Source organism: Semicossyphus pulcher, unplaced genomic scaffold (assembly GCF_022749685.1).
Source record: "Semicossyphus pulcher isolate SPU_LCO1_2020_fin unplaced genomic scaffold, fSemPul1.0.p SCAF_16, whole genome shotgun sequence".
Taxonomy (NCBI): Eukaryota; Metazoa; Chordata; class Actinopteri; order Labriformes; family Labridae; genus Semicossyphus; species Semicossyphus pulcher.
The window spans coordinates 20,137,776-20,155,000 of NW_027211670.1; the positions used below are offsets into that span (position 1 = coordinate 20,137,776).

The window sequence follows — 17,225 nt, forward strand, 5'->3', positions numbered from 1 at the left end:
TGACATGTTATATCTTGTTTGTTAAATTTGTATAAAAACTGAGGTGTAATAACAACATTTCTCTAATTTATGGTACTTAAGCGGCAGACGATTTCTTGGTCAGGAAGAATAAAAAAAGTAAAAAGTTATTTAAATTGAAATAAAAAAGATTGACATCTACAAAGTCTTAGCTTGTAGTGGATTTAGCCATCTTATTCAGATAATTTGCGCTTTCATTAATTTTTTTCCCCCATTCTAATTTATTGAACTTACATTTCTTGTTTCCACCCCTTCTAATTACCTATTCCAGTGTCAAAAACATACTGTAGCTTTCTGTTGTTATGAACAAACTATGTAGAAAAAATATACTTGTCATACCTGTAATTGGACAGAAGATGGTGCTATTTGTTTTAAGAACTTTCATGGAAATGTCTGAAAACGTGCACTAGTCAAAACTACACTGTTGCTGGTTCAGAAGGGCATTCCAGTTCATAAAAAAATATTGGTAGCGGCTTGCACTCCAAACTTTATGTTGAGTACAATACTGCAACATATCAAATGTCTTTTATTTACTTACTTAAAACTAGATTAAAATTTTAACTACATTTTTATGAAATGGCAGGTAAAGGTGAATAAGGCCAAGCTAAACCTATGTTAAACCTGTTTTCCAGGTTTTCATAGTGCAGAGCTAGACAGTGATGACAACGTGATCCTGAAACATAGTCAAGGACCACAAGCAGGTTAAGTCATGAAACTGTTATTACAATAGGCATATTATACTGTATATGTGTGTGTATTCTGTATAATTAATGTTTTATATAAGAAATGTGAAATTAACTCAGCCTCAGCCAGTGGTGGAAATGTACTGGGATCCTTGCCAAGATTGTATGTCAAGCAAATTTATAGTAGCATTGATGTGGTTGTCAGAAGAAATGTCAAATGTCAAAAAGCATGACAGCACAACAAAGGGAGCCAACCGTGGACGTCTGGTTAAATTGGGAAGTGTATTTCTTGAGACACCTGTTATCAACAAAGGTGTCGCTAAAGAGAATAAAATTGAAATCTTTGAGATATCATCTTTAAACAAAGTCAAATATCTGCTGCTTCAAATGTGTGTTTTGTGCTCTACATGACCAGTGAGATTGCATCCTGTTACCTGACGACAAAATGTGTAAAAGGATGATTAATTTCCAGCATCTTTGTGCCTAATATTTCGGTCTCTGAATCTTGAAGGAAGACGTACACAAATCCATTATTAATACATGAAGATCTTTCATTAAAAGTTGAAGTCCTGCATTTTAAACCTAAGTCAGAGTAAAGATGCATTGCCAGAAAAATGTTCTTATTATGCAGCGTAGTGGCCCCTGTCAGCCTTACATTATTATGAAAATACGAGTGATTATTGTCAGTTAACACGTTAGCTGCATTTAGAAGTTGTAGATTGCCAACGTACAGTTCATTTTTAATATTTTTGTATGGTAGTAAAAAGAATAAAGTTTCCCCTCTGAATTGTAGTGGAGTAGAAGTGAAAGTGGCATGAGGCTAAAACAGTGGTTCCCAACCATTTGTCCTTGGAGCCCCCCCTGCTTGTATCTAAGAAAGGCTGAGCCCCCCTAGCCCGCACTATGCAGCGCTCGAACATCGTTCCAAATTTGTCTGCGCCGAGTTTGACACACAGACTGAATAAATAATAGATACATTAAACCTAACCACCGTAACAACCTCTCAGACGGTGACGCAGTGGAGACCAAAGCAGGATACTCCACTGGCAATGGGAAAAGACACAATCGGCATCTATATGCGGGTCTTCCTGGGTCTGAAAAACCTGCGTTAACGCGCTAATTTGGGTGGGAAAAGGGTAAAAGCCTCGCGCACCCGATCTTTGGCACCCCCCTAAGGGGGGCCTGGACCCCAGGTTGGGAACCAATGGACTTAAATACTCAAGTAAAGCACAAGTAACATACATTTGTGAAAATAATAAGTACAGTTTATCTAATATGGGGTGATCAAAGCGCTGTTGAGCCATTTTCCTAAACAATCAAGATGGCTGCCGCTGGTGTTGAACATTCTGAATCGACTTCATTTGCACTTAGGATTCCATCTGTGTTAAACAAACCGGACAGTAGTTCACATTTAACGGTACAATACAATACGATGCGATGCAACCAGTCGCTGATCATAACCTTTTTAATGTTTAAAGATAAATACATGTATTTAGCCTGTAAACAGTAGCTGCACATTGACACAAACCTCACCTCCTAAATTCAGCACAATAAATGTGGCTGGATTTCTACACAGCTTTGCCCTCGCATAAAAGGGACTCATTCTTCATTTGGAACGACTGCCGACTTTTACGAGTACTGTCGACCACACAATGGATTAAGTGCATTATGTGTAATATTATTTGATCACCAAAGAGAATATGGATTTGTAGCCATTTAAAATCTCAATAATAAACTAAACTCAGTACAATACAAAGAAAGTACATAGAAACAACAAAAAACAAACACCTGCACACAAATAAAGTTAATTATACATTTGCAATATTCCCGGAATGTGCAATACAAAAATGTACATAGAAGCTAGTATGCATAGACACCAAGTGCAATAAATCATCCCACACTTCCACAGTTATTCTCAACACCGTATACACTCTTCACATCTTGCTGTATAGATGGATTAACTATAAAGATGGCATAGTAAATGATCACATTGTGGCTGTGAGTTTTCTACCCTGCTGCGTGCACATCCTTCATTGTTTGTAAATAGGAAAGCCACCTTTTATAACATCACAGCGTTTTTATATTCATATATAACGTTTATTTGATTTCTCTAAATTAATACCCCTGAGATGCAACTGCAATTCAGCTAGTTAATTGCTAAAGTTTGCTAGAACTAAAGTATAATCCAACGCCCCTCTTTAAATCCAGCCTTCATAAAGGTTATAAGGTCAAGTTTTTGTCTTAATCAGGTAGAAAACACCTTATAAAGACACTTTATACTGTTAAGTGTTATAGAGTTAACCATTGTTAATTTGTTATCCACTCCCAGTCAGACCACGACTGACAGAAAAAGGGGTATAAACCTGTTCCCTGTAACTATTACACATTGTCACGCAGAGTTGGATTTTCTATCATGGAAGAGTTAATAAAATGTAGTGTAAACAAAATAAAAAATGACCTAGTTTTTGACGCCACCAGTGCCGTTCTCTGTGTATCAGGGTTTCTTTGGCTTTTCTGTCACCGTTTCTGACTCGGTTCTTTGGTAGAGTCTCATAATTTTGGTCTCGTGTAGTTTTTTCCACATATTCTTCTCTAAGATGTAGTCATGGTTGGCGTAGAAAACGACATGGGTTTTGACATTGTTCTCAAAATAGTAGTTGTTGTATTTCTTGTAGTCCTCAGTCATAAATCCATACATGGACACCTGCAAATGACAAAACAGAGAAGAGGGGCGATTTAAAAAAAAACACAAGGTTCATTAAAGGAGTTCATTTTGAGACGGATCCTTTTTTAGTTTCCTTCAGAGAGTTAGATGAGATGATACCACTCCAATGCCTGGGGTACAACAACTAAATAAAAAACACCATTTAATAGTTAACAGGATTTGTTTGGGACTATTTAAGAAACCCCTGCACCTGGCCAAGAAATAGTCCCAGATATTATTTACAGTAAACCTACATATAGTCGTTTTCAATCTCCACTTTTATTCTGATTAAACAAAGAAGATAGAACATTTTAATTAGAGGTGCTGTTAGGCACATGTTTCTTTTTAATGCTAAGCTAAGCTAACCCACCTGCTGGCTACAGCTACATCATTAAAGGGCAGACATGAGCACTGCATCGCTTTCCTCATCTCAACATTAAAGACAGTAAGCGTATGAATAAACTTTACCAATTCAGAGTGAAAATGCTAACAAATGAATGTACTTTGCAGACGTCATGTTTATTGAGGCGTGGATACCCGTAGATGGCATTTGGACAAGTTTAGGTAACATGATATAACTTACAATGTCACATGTGTGCAGAGCCGTGAAGATAGCAAATGCCCCGTTGGTTGGTCTGACTATCGCCCAGTATCTAGCATTCAGATTACGAGATTTTAAGAACCTGTAGGCAATAAACAGTGTGAAATTATTACATACACACATAAAAGACTCAGAGGTAAATTTACAAATGATCTAATTATTTTAATTTGCTGTTAATCATCAAGTTAAAGCATAAGAAGATGAAAGGTTTGTGTGAGAGTTTGAAAGAGGGTCGACCTGTTTCGCACGTATCTGAGGAAATCCGGGTGCAGAACGTAAAAGCGGCTTTCATCAAACTGATCCCCATAGTATGTCCATGGCCTGGATGGTTAGAGTTCAGAGGTAAAGACAAACAATGAGAGGCGGTTAGAAATGAGACAAGGCACTGACAGTCATTTTCAGTTTCTGTGCCACTCCTCTTTCAGACCAGACTATTGGCAGGTTCAAGTCTATGGGCTTATTTTTCTTTGTTACACACCACGGGCAGAAAAACACAGGTGTTCATTATAGCTATTACAATGGTTCTATTATATTCAGGTGTCTGAGCACGCCATGACAGGCAGTCAGCATGCACACAACCAGGACCATGAAACTGAAGCAGCTAAATGGAATACAGCCATCATTAATGCTACTATAAACACCTGTGCTGTTCCCAGATTTCTGGTTTGGTCAATGGTTTTCAACACTAATGACTAGGGATGCACGATATTATCGGCAAGTTACCGGTATCGGCTGATATTGGCTTAAAAATGAAATATCGGATATTGGCGTGTTGGCCGATATAATTAACCGATAAAATAATGGGCTGCTGCATACTTGATTAAATGCCCGACCTCGGCGCAATGTCCCCGGCGCGAAGAAGACCTGCGCGGCGCATCGTGATGACGTCACGTGTGTCTCCCTGCAGTATGAGAGAGTTGGAAGCCAAAATGTCCGTGGTGTGGAAGTTTTTCAAAGTGTCCGAAATAGATAGCAAAACTGCTGTTTGCAATGACTGCTCAGCTTCGGTGATGCGAGGAGGAGCCAAGGCAAAGTCTTTCAACACTACAAACCTGATTAACCATCTCAAGACCCGTCACCCCGACCGTTGTAACAAATGTGATAAGAGTATCACCATTATACTGTACGTTAATTCCAATACAGAAGAGAGCTGATGATCTCTGCAATTAGGTGTGCGGGAAAAAAATATCGGTATCGGTTATCGGTTAAATGAGTTGTAAAATATCGGCATATCGGATATCGGCAAAAAATCCAATATCGTGCATCCCTACTAATGACTACACATGTAATCTTTGTCTGCTCAGATGTAAACACAAAGGAGTGCCTGTCCTTTAAGTAAGAACCAAACCAGTTTAGTACTGTGCCAGAAAGTCCAACCCAGCTCACTTCTTGCTCTCTGTTGGTGCTGAAAGTACCTCTGACGTCTCTTTCCAAATTGTTCAACAGTATTTTAAAATAATTTATATATACAGTAATGAATACAAAATTTTTTACTGAAAGTTAATACTGAAATAAAAGTTGAATTTCTTTGCTTATATTATCAAATAGTATTAAAGAGGAAAAAATCTCTTTTTTCAAATCAGCCAATCTATAATTAACAACTTATGAAGCGACAGTGAAAAGACAAATACAGAGAAACTGCTGTAACCTTTCCTTACTTCCTACCTCAGTCACCTTGCTGAACAAACAACAAGCTGAGTATTTTTTAAAGCCTTTTATAGCATATTTATTATGTTTTTACATCACTGTGCATATTTATAAATCTTTTATGCTCTATAGTCTGTGCCTACAGACACGCTTTGTTTTTATAGTTACCGTTGTTAGGTGCTTAGTTTGTTTATATTACATAGTTGCACTATTGCTCAAGGCAAATTCCCACCCTACAAGAAAGTAAAGCTTACTTTATCCAGTCTTATATTCTCTTCTGCATCTACTTCCTTCTTTTTTATTAGTTTTTTTTATAACCAAGAGTTGCTGACTGCATCAGGTCAATGTGCGTTTTTTTTTGGCTACGTGTTTCAAGGACTGTCCTTATGAGTCTCTCACTCACTCAGTCAATCTGTCACACACAGACCCGTGTGTAGGGCTGCCCCGCTCAATAACACAACAGCTCAATAAAGTAGGATTTTGTTTGCAAAGAGAAATAATAAGTTAATGAATAAACAAATCAAAGACACGTCAAAACAACTTTTGGCACACTCTATACAATACACAGGCCCTGCCTTCAAATAAACACAATTACAAAATGTAAATAGGTAAAGTAGACAAATGACTTGTGTGATGAAATATGAAGGCAGTCACTTAAAAAGTAGCATTTAAACGCCTTATAAAAGTTTTTGTATCAATCGTTTAATTGAAAAACTACATATTCAGTGAATTATCGTTTTTAAACATGTTCAAAATTCTCAAGTTATTCGAATGTAACACCAGAAAAGACTTTCGCTATAGCAGTGGCACTTTCCAAACTCCCAACAACACAAGTGTTAACTTAAAAGTGTTTAAGGGAATCATCGAGCATTTAGGCAGAATTAAAGCGTTGTTTTATCGGTGGAAAATATTGACAGATTTCAAGCCGTAATCTGCAGATACCGATAACGTGTCGATAATATTGTGCATCCCTACTTGTAACCTCCATAAAACATATTAATTAATGTCAGTCTCTTCTAAAAGTAACTCTTAAGAATAATATAAATAGAGTTGATATTCACCGTGAGTTGCGATATGGACCGGTGGCAATCCTCTCTCTTCTGAGAAGACCAGTTAGCCAATTGAAATCCCTCATCCCTTCAGGAATCATCACATATTTTATACCCTGCCAAAAGCAAGAGGATGACAGATGAGTGCTGGGGGTAGAAAACATGACAATATAACACTATTCTCATAGGAGTTTGTGTACCTTATCAGTAGGGGCAGATGTGTATCCATACTTCTTGAACAAATACTTAGACGTGGTGATCGAGTGAGCCGTGTGAACGTACACAGATGTTCTGTTTCCTACATCTTCCTCGTGACCTTTTATGACGGCACCGTTCATCCTGCCACACAGACAAATTCAAATGTAAGAGGCCAGTGAAAAACATTGTTTAACTGAAATGTCATTTGCAGCAATCTCCTCTATGCTGCCCTATCAGTGGAGGAAACGTTAAGAAAATGTTATGCACTGCTCTCCAGGGAGCCCTCCCTCCTCTACAGTGGCTTTTAGTGGAGAAATTGTGATGTCATGCCCTGAAGCGTGAACTTACATCCTCAAGCGCTTTCAGTGGAGGAATGCGGTGGCATACTGGCTTCCCTACCCTTGAGAAAAACATGCCTCTTATATAATTAATAATACTTACTAGGGTTGGGCACCGAGAACTAGTTGTATAACATAATTCTGATTTCTTTAAATTGTCTTCTTTCAGTTCAGTACCTTTCAATGTGTCACTCCTCTCTCCCAAATCTTTCTGTGGAGCAGTAAATCCAACTTTCTAAATCTATCATTTACTGATTTCGTCAAGGATATCTCCACGTCCACGCTTTGTTTCCTGGCATTTTCAGTAGATGTAATCTCTGTGCGCAACTTTTTACGTTGGTTAATTATATCTTTCTATATTATAATATATATATATATATCATTATATATATCTATATCTTTCAAACAGAAGTTATTTACTTAGTTTAATAATAAAGCAAGAAAGTAGAAACTAATATTGACTTGTGGGCTTTATATTGGCATTAAAATAATATTTAAATTGGATCCATTTAAACACAATGCTTTTAATATTGACATTAAAGTACCGGTATGTTTTGGTAGATCAGTTTGAACAATAGTTTAATTGATATGTGAGATTCAATGTCATACACAGTCCTTCTTTTTATAGGGTACACAAGTCATGTCCATATTGGCCTCCATACTGAAGCAAAATATATATTGCCTTAGCAAATAAAAGAAGGACTAGTGCCCCTCATGTCCTTAACGTAAGACAGATGTGAAGCATAGATATAAGATAAGTGACAGGGTTGTATGTCTTTAAAACCCCTCCCATGAACAGCCTGTCGAAGTGGTTTGAAACTATTTTTGAGGTAGGGCCTTACAAGCTAATTTGACAGACATTCTCACTCTTACCGGATAACGTAATCGTGATCATCGATCTCTTTCCCCATTTTAGAGCCATTCAGGATCCCAGCGGTGCCCACCACAGCACAGCGCACACACCCATTGCTGCCTGGCTTTGGAAGGAATAGTGGCTCTTTTGGCTTTGGGATCAATTTCACTGCCTCCATCACATCTGCCAACAAAACATAAAAATAATAATAATAATAAAATAATGATAAAAAGGCAGGAACAACAATAACAAAACTCACTGGCAAAGTCTCATGTATTTCAAGTAAAGTGGCTATAATCTGTATTTTTATAGTAACATGTATTAACAATGTGAAGTCAATGGGATTGAGTCAGAGGTGTCGCTCATAGTGATGAACGGATACAGCAGTGGCAGCGCGCACAACTCCAAAAATAAGTTACGAAGTATCGTTCCGGGAGCACGGCAAAAACCAGAAAGCTCCGGCACTCACGGGATCAAGTAGAACTGACTTTAATGAGGGTCACAGATGAAGGAGTTCCGTCTTCAGCATACTAAGGAGAACAAAGGAGTCCTTTGTTCCTGTGAGTGCCGGAGCTTTCCGTTTTTTCTGGAGCTCATAGTGATGAAACTACACTGAATTCTCACCTGAATCTGCAGCCCACCTCAGCTTAACAAGGCTTTATTGTAGTTTCAACTCCGATGTTTTGGTGGGCGGGAGTTTTCAGTGAAAAAAACTCCACATAATATAACTACATGTACACTACGGGCTCAGCATAGAACAGGAGATAAACACAGGTCACAACTAGCTGGTGAACATGGTGGAGCTTTTAGCAACTAAAGAGCCAGATAGTTCCCTCAAGAGTGGGTGGAGACCAAAAATAAAACCAAAGAAAAAAAGGGAAAATTGGACTAAAATCTGCCAGATGTCTAAAAACAGCTGTGTAACTACTGTATGCGTAAATTAATTTGCGGTTACATCTTTTTTGCTGTCTGGGGCCAGTGGGCCAGCAACTTTTCCCCTTCATCCTGTACGAGAAAAAAATTATTTTCTTGCTAAAAATGTCCAAATTGCGAAGTTTGGTGATCCAAGGAAGAAGCAGTTTGGCAATATCCAGAAGAAGGTAGAAAATAGATCCACAATAAGTACGTATCCATTAGTAACCACCACACAGTTATTGGGAAAGTCAGTGTTGAAAGTTTGAAACCGTCTGTATCTGTTTTAAAGAGAGACTCACAAACACTTACCTTTATACTGGAACTCCATAAAACCAAAAGGATTGTTAAAATGGGACAGTCGGTTCCACTCGCTCATGTTGACATTGTCTTTATGCATATACAGACGTATGTTAGGAAGGAAAGCCTTCTTGAAGCTCTCATCCTGGGAGTTTCGCAGAGACTGGGCACAAGTCTGAGAATGTAGAATAAAATATTCACTTATGAAACAGGAAAAATGTGTTGTTTTCATGTTAACCATGAGTTAATGACGGGCCGAAACAGGTGAAGAAACCGCCGGTAAAATAACGTGAACTCAAGTTTAAGGTGTACAAGTATAAAGGGGAAGCAAACAGAGAATCTTTGCAAGTCACACCAAAGTCAAACAGCTGAACAATTGACTGCCTACATACTCCCACACAGAAGAATTATATTTGCTCGGTCTTATCTTGTTTTAACGTGCTTACTGTCTGTCTGGGTGAGGCATCCTGGTTATAAACTTCCTCAAAATCCCATATAGGAAGCTTACTGAAGGACTTTCTGGCGAGGGGAGGCATTGGAGTCTCGGCGCTGCGTGTAGAGACTATCTGTCGATCATGTTTTGTCTCTGTCACTGGGTTTGCTTTTGAGGATTCAGCAAGTTTTGCTTTGCTTGTTGTGGTAAACACATCAGGTGGTGGAGTCCCGTTTTCTTTTGTATACTGAAACCCAATTAATCTGTATAAGTCTTCATCTCTGTGTTTGGTTAGGAAAGCAGTCCAGCTGAGTTTGGAATATAAAAAAAATTAGATGCAACATTTAAGAAAAGCAAAACACGTTTGATTAAAATACTAAAATACTATTTCTATGAAAACATTTTTTTACCAGAAAATATCATAAATAAAAGATCTGTAACTTCTAGACTAAGTAGGAATAAAACTTACCTGGTGCTTTCTGATAAAAATCCATATGAGAGAATTAAAAGGAAAATGGAAAATGAGACCACACACAGCAAAGAAACAATCCGGGGGTTTTGGAGCGCCATCCCTGACCACCTGAGGCTTAGATGTGCAATTAAACGCAAAAAGTGTTTGCAGTTTGATATCTGTCGTTAAGAGAGATTTTTGGGTAGGGCTTCAGCACAGGTCGCTGATAACGAGGAGGAACAGCACACACAAACACACCTTTAAAACAATATGTTTCTCAACAAGGAAGTTATGCAGAAAGAACATTGCAGGACCGGCACATCCAGGAGGATGACTATGACTTAAACAGGTTTTGCAATAAATCAACACGTCAATTTTTTAATACATCGAACTAACAGGAGCAGTAGTCTGTTATACTTTTTAGTCCTTGCATAGTTGGAACATCCTTTCTCTGTTCTGTAAAAGCTGTAAAATGAGCAATATAAGGTGACAAAGATTAACAGCACTGCGGTGGATCCTCTCCATGTATTTTAGAGCTAGAGTTTATTCATACTGGCTGGAGTTATACAGGCAGTACAGAACATTTTTAGAGACTGTTTGGTGTGAGGCAGATATCTAATAAGATATTATATTTATTTAATTAATTAGACATAGCAAGAAAGAGGTGAAAGACTGAACCCCCAAATAAGCAGATACAAAGAGTTTAATAAGCTGTGTTTTATTAACTGAAAACAACCTTCCACTTCACATAGGTTGTGCTGGCTTCTTGGAACTGTCTTTCTCATCCCTGTTTCCTCCTGGACTTGGTTGAAGAAATAGACACAAACGCATGTTTAGATGTTACAGGAAGAGATCAGTTCTAGTGTATACATTTGTGCGTACAGCAGTAAGATAGCGGTGACTTGAAGACAGGGGTACAAAGTGTAGTAACAATATATCTCTAATTTATCAGGGTTAATAAGCGGCAGACTATTTCTATTTCTTACCGTCAACAAGATTTTTTTTTAACTAGTTGTTTTGTTTTAGTTGATTTTCATATATAAATATGTACGATCCCTCTTAAAATATAACCACCTCCTATTTCTACTTTTTTATGAAATGCCAGTCAAAGATCAATGGACCTTAAATTGTAATCAAGATGTTTTATATATATATATTTATATAAATACAAAGCCAATATGACAGAAAATAAAGGTTCAAAGTCATAAAAAAATACTGTATGATTGATGAGTTTAAAATTGTTTGTTTGTCTGAGTTTCCCTTAACCTGAGGGAAATAGAGAGCTCCTGCTTCAAACGGTGTCTTTTTATAGTGCATTACTAGCGTGTAAAGCCATGCCGTTATCTGATAGTAGGTGACACAGAGCGCACCCTGAAAAACTGGTTTTAGCATCAGTTGAACTTTGAAATACTTTCCCACTGAGATTCTTTCTGCTCAGTTTGTTGTCTCTGTATAAGTATACAAATCCATTTTTAAAAAATTAAAGATCTTCCATGACAAATGAACATTCTTCATTTTAATCTTATCTAAGTCAGACTCAAGAAGGAAAATGTACTCGAAAGTACTTCTTATGCAGCACAGTGGACGCTGTGAGCCTTACATTATTAATGTTATTTTACTGTGTTTTTTAATCTCTTACTTTTTATATATTTATTTTAACATTTGAATTTTACTTATTTACTGTTTTTATCTGTTGTGCAGCACTTTGGTAACCTTGTTGTTTTTAAAATGTGCTATAGAAATAAAGTGGATTGGATTGAATGTGTTTGAATATTATTGCGTCTCATTAACAGGTAAGCGGCATTTAAGAGTTTTAGATGAAACTTTTTTTGCGTCATAGTAAAAATAATATTCCCCTTTGATTTGTAGTGGAGTATAGAAAGTGACATGACACTAAAATACTCAAGTAAAGTGCAGACGATACGGTACAGTACACTTTATTGTCTCCGTAGGGTCATTTGTCTACGACGTGTTGGCAGCTAATTTATGCCATCATCTACATTATATATACTGTTCAGCAAGAAGCCATTGGTAATTGGTAATATGGGTATTTTTTGTATGCACTCTTTGAAATAGAAAAAGAGATTTCTAAGTTGTTTTTGAAAATTGGTTTTGAGATGCAGGCTTTCCTAAAATAGAAGCATTCTCACTTGACAACATAACTCCTGTTTCATGTTGTATGAATTGTCATAATGTGTGTGTAGATCAACACTGGGCATGCAGTTTAACTTGAATGTTGGAATGTTTAGCTGTTGCTACCTTTCATCTAAATGTAGTTTGAATGACAGTGGGTTGTCTCGGTCATTGTTGGTGTAGCGTCAGCTGAGAAGTGCAACGATGCATAAAGGGGGAGGCAATTAAGCTGTTTAATCTCCACCCGTGTGCCCCTTCACCGCCTGTACTGCTCACCTATTATCTCCTCTGGTTTGGGGTGGCGTCTGTGCTGCTCAGTTTCGCCTTTGTTTAGCAACCTTTCACGGTTTATACTGAGTAAGTTCTCATCCTTAATGCTGTTTTGAATCATACACGGTCTCCGTCATGACGAATGTGTCGCTGCTGTTTTATAACATCAAGCTTGTGTGCCATTGTTATTGGGTTTGTTAGGAAGCAGACGTTCCCCCAGAAGGCATTACCTTTGACGTTCCGCTAATAATTAGCTCCCTTGGCAGTGGAACGAGGTACGTAGTCCTCAATTTATGTATTATTTTAAATCCTTGGGATGTTTCTGGAATTCATTTAGTCTCTGAGTGATGCTACTTACACAAGTTGATAATGAATTATTTGTTTGAATTTTAACAACCATTATTGCTTTGTCTAATGAATGTATTTATTATTATTATTATATTTCTCTCTATTAAATTGTGTATAATTGCACTTATGGATTTCCTTTCGCTTCATTCATTGGAACCAAGGGCCAGCTACATGTAGCAACATGAAGGTCACAATAACAAGTGATGACAGAAATGTGGCTGCAGGTCTACACAGCTTTGCCTTCCAAAGAAAGTGACTTTTTATTTCTATGTAACACTGCATTAAGTGCATTATGTGTCATAGTGTTTGAACAACAAAGGGGAAGGGGCCCTTAAAATGTCATTAGTAAACTCTACGATACAAAGAAAGTAAAAATGACAAAACAAACACATATAAACATATAAAGTTAATGATATATGTATTTGCATTATCTGAGACTTTGAAATACAACAATGTACATAGAAGACGTGCACTAAATCTTCCCACACTTCCACAGTTATGCCTGACAACATACAGCACATTCTTTTCATCCTGCTGCAAAGACATCGAGGTATATGCACGCATGCAAGGGGCAAAAAATAATAAAATATGTCATGAGTGAAAAATGTTCAATATCCTCTAAAAAAAACTGCCTTTAGATCCAGATGAACATTTGGCCTAGCTATTTGTGACGATCCATTTTGATGGAGCCATTTTTGGCATGATCCCCTGCGGCTGAGAATGATTGAATCCTGCTTTGACACATTTTCTTACGAGTAAGGAAATTTAATATTTTTTCTTCATAAGACCTCTGTCATATATTTAGTGTATGGTATATTTTAATTGTGAGACACACACAACAATAGAACACCGTTAGCTTCCTTGTGTAGAAGAAATTAATAATCTTCAGGTCCGATTCAGTGGCTGGTTCAGATGAGTTTTATTCACTGCGCAGTGGAGAGAGATCATCACAGCAAGTTGTAGAAAACCTCTCTGACTAGAGTCCGCTCTAGTCAGATTATATATCTTGGGTCACAGTAAACAAAGGGCTAACCAAAAGGGCTATGCTTATTGAAATCGAGCAACAAAGGGCAATACACAACCAAGATGAAAGAAGCTACGGTGTCATTCTCAGAGGGGGGTGTCTGGGGGACCAAACTAACGAGGGTTCAAGCTAGCTTCTCGAGGCTCATACAGTGGTCTTAGGTGTGAAGAACTCACAGTCTGATGGCTAAACAAATGTATAGAAGGAAGTTAATCACAGGGGTTCCTTTGGAAACATCAAAACCTTGATTAACACTGATGTGATAGCAGGAAGGAAAAAGAATACACTCTGATGTTGTTCAGCTCTGAAGTTACAATTTGTTGAGACAATTTAACTAAAAGTAGAAAGGTGGAACGAATTGTGAAGAAAACCATAATTATTTAAGATGTTAACAAATACAGAATTAAAGCTATAAATTCTGTTTCCACACTTGCTAACATGACAATATTTCGAATAAAGTGGTCTTAACTCCACGTCAACAGGATAAAATCTCATAAATAATTTTTGGAGTGTTAATTTGTGCTGCCAGTTGATTTTCTGGGAGGAAAACATTTCTAATAAACTGCAAAAGGTCACTTTGTGTTGTCTTGGTTAGCATTATTATTCATATGCTAGCAGCTGTTTCTCCCCCAAATTTACATTCGCTAGAAAGAGCAGACGGATGTTTATTTATGCATGGTGTTGAATTTACCTTGAAAAGTATTTTCTGTGTGGTTTTATGATTTGGTATTTGTTACGCCCCACCCTTAGGCGTCCCTATGGGGCTAACAACTATCCACAGTTGACCCAAATATTACCATGTGAACACCTTAAGACACTCGAATACATGGGATTTATTAAAGACAATACTCCAACCAAATCATTATCCGACGACTAACAAAAGCAACTAGAACACAACACAGAATCCCAGCCTGACAGCAGTCCCCACTCCAGAAGCCTCTCTCTTCCGATGCCATGTCTGGGGTTTTTAAGCATCCAAGACCCGGTGAACCTCATTGTGCAATCAGCAGGGAAGAGCTGGGAAGACACAGCTGAAAGGCAAAAGGGACAAACAGTGCAGGGAACACATCCGGCTGTAACAGTTTTTGTTTTCTTCTAAATATTTCATTTGTCCATAAATGATCACATTGTGGGTTTGTGAGTTTTCTACCGTGCTGCGTGCACATCCTCGACCGTCTGTAAACAGAAAACCCACCCAATGTTACTGTGTTTTCATATTAATATTTCAGTATATTTACTATAAATGTTTCTTTCCTTTATTCAATGACTTTCTTCCTTCTTTGAAACTTCGCAAAACTTCTTTTGGTACTTTTACATTGTTATTCTCTGAGTAAATGACCCTTAGATGCAACTGCAATTCAGCTAACTAAACAATGAAGTTTGCTAGAACTAATGCAGACTAATAAAACAACCCTCTTTAAATCCAGCCAATTTATGATCTCCTATTTTTAGCTTTATGAGGTAGACAAACACCTTAAAAAGACACTTTGTGTGTCTGTTGTTTCCTTTAAATATTTAACCATTAGCAATTTGTTTTCAGGTCCCAGTCAGAAAGATGGAAAATCACCTCAAACCAAACACCTCAACCAGACAGTTTTCCTGTCACAATAACACATTGTCACGCAGACTTGGGTTTTCGTTCATGGCAGACTAAACAATGAATACACTTTTTTAAAAAGTAAAATGACCTAGTTTTTGACGCCACCAGTGCCGTTCTCTGTGTATCAGGGTTTCTTTGGCTTTTCTGTCACCGTTTCTGACTCGGTTCTTTGGTAGAGTCTCATTATTTTGGTCTCGTGGAGTTTTTTCCACATATTCTTCTCTAAGATGTAGTCATGGTTGGTGTAGAAAAAGACATGGGTTTTGACATTGTTCTCAAAATAGTAGTTGTTGTATTTCATGTAGTCCTCAGTCATAAATCCATACGCGGACACCTGCAAATGACAAAACAGAGAAGAGGGGCAATTAAAAAAAATCACAAGGTTCATTAAAAAAAGTTCAACATTTTGAGACGGATGATTTTTTAGTTTCCTTCAGAGAGTTAGATGCCTGAGATACAGCAACTTAATATCTAAAAAACTAAATAAAAACACAATTTAATAGTCTAACAGGAGTTGTTTTTGGGACTATTTAAAGCTGTAGTAGGTAACATTATTAAAACTAACTTTTTGTCATATTTGCTCAGACTGTCACTTCAAGCATGCAGTAGTCCATGAGAGAGATAATGTGTGAAAAAGATCATGTTCCTCTGTGTCCTCCTACTGCTCCTAATGGCATTTGTAACACAACAACCAATCAGAGCCGAGCTGTCCAGTACAACACTAGGCTTGTTTGAGATCACTGCCGGCGCGCCTCGACAACAGGCGAGAGTAGCCAATTGCAGTCGGGGGAGGAGTCAAAAAGTCGGACACTTCTTTGTTGACAAGTTTGTTGCTCTCCTCGTCAAGCATCCATAATACCAACACCTCACTGTAAATTGAAGTGAATAAAGTGTTGTTATTATTATTATTATTAGTATCATTCTTATTTTAAGTGGAAAAAAACACACAGCGGTGGTGCGCGGTGATGCGCTCCTGTCATGCTGCCGTGCCCCACAGTTTGAGAACCACTGCATTACCCTAACCGTTATATTGTAAACTGACAGAAGGCCCGCCTCTCCTTTCATCCGATTGGACAATCAGAAAAAACGCCTATGACCTCGGGCGCATATAAATAAATTTAGGGGATGGCTGGGCGATATGGCTAAAATCCTAAGTCACGATATAGGATTCTTCTTCCACTAACTGTAACAACCGTCCCTGTATGTTGTTATTTTCAGTAAATAGCAAATCAACAGGCATTCACAAAAGATTAGTAAAAATTACAGTAGGCTGCAGCGCTGCCTACTATTGACTTAAAGCAGAGGCGAGTTCTTTTACAATGAACGGGAAAAGATTATTTTATCTTATCTTAACCCTTATGCCCTCCTCAAATTTACTACCCTCTGGACACCTTCGTGGCAAAAATGTACACGCACAGAAAAACCTCTATAAAATCATCATACATCAATATTTTTTTCTGATTTTTTTTTCATAAATCACTTAAACAACTTCAGACCTGCTCAAAACTACCAAACATTCAATCATTTTCAGAATTTTAACCCTTTAAATGCCAGTTTAATTATTTGAATTATTTCATTATTTATTACATAAAAACACAAAAAGTGAATTATTTTCCATATTATAAATAGTAGGGAGATGGGGCTTTGCTGGTGATTAGAGTCT

General features: G+C 37.6%; 2 protein-coding genes across 3 annotated transcripts in view; both read right to left on the reverse strand.

Annotated features, from left to right (window-relative positions):
• Positions 1–1,849: 1,849 nt before the first annotated feature.
• Positions 1,850–10,398, reverse strand: LOC138594054 (alpha-N-acetylgalactosaminide alpha-2,6-sialyltransferase 1-like). The gene is made up of 9 exons (XM_069665149.1): positions 10,206–10,398; positions 9,750–10,044; positions 9,316–9,478; positions 8,112–8,274; positions 6,903–7,041; positions 6,715–6,818; positions 4,244–4,327; positions 3,989–4,088; positions 1,850–3,405 (listed from the first exon to the last, which is right to left on the reverse strand). The coding sequence occupies exons 1-9, from the start codon at positions 10,304–10,306 to the stop codon at positions 3,196–3,198; spliced, it is 1,359 nt and encodes a 452-aa protein (XP_069521250.1). The 5' UTR covers positions 10,307–10,398; the 3' UTR covers positions 1,850–3,195.
• Positions 10,399–15,204: 4,806 nt separating this feature from the next.
• The window catches only part of LOC138593031 (alpha-N-acetylgalactosaminide alpha-2,6-sialyltransferase 1-like), a 13,013-nt gene continuing 10,992 nt past the window's right edge, over positions 15,205–17,225 (reverse strand). Inside the window, exons 9-10 of one of the 2 annotated variants that reach the window (XR_011308308.1) lie at positions 16,128–16,431; positions 15,823–15,896 (exon numbers count right to left, since the gene is read on the reverse strand). Coding sequence is in view for 1 of the 2 variants with exons in the window: in XM_069663851.1 (XP_069519952.1) it covers positions 15,687–15,896 (210 nt within the window). In the remaining variant the exon portion in view is untranslated. Of the gene's footprint in view, positions 15,897–16,127; positions 16,432–17,225 lie in introns of both variants that reach the window. The other variant, XM_069663851.1, reaches the window with a different exon arrangement.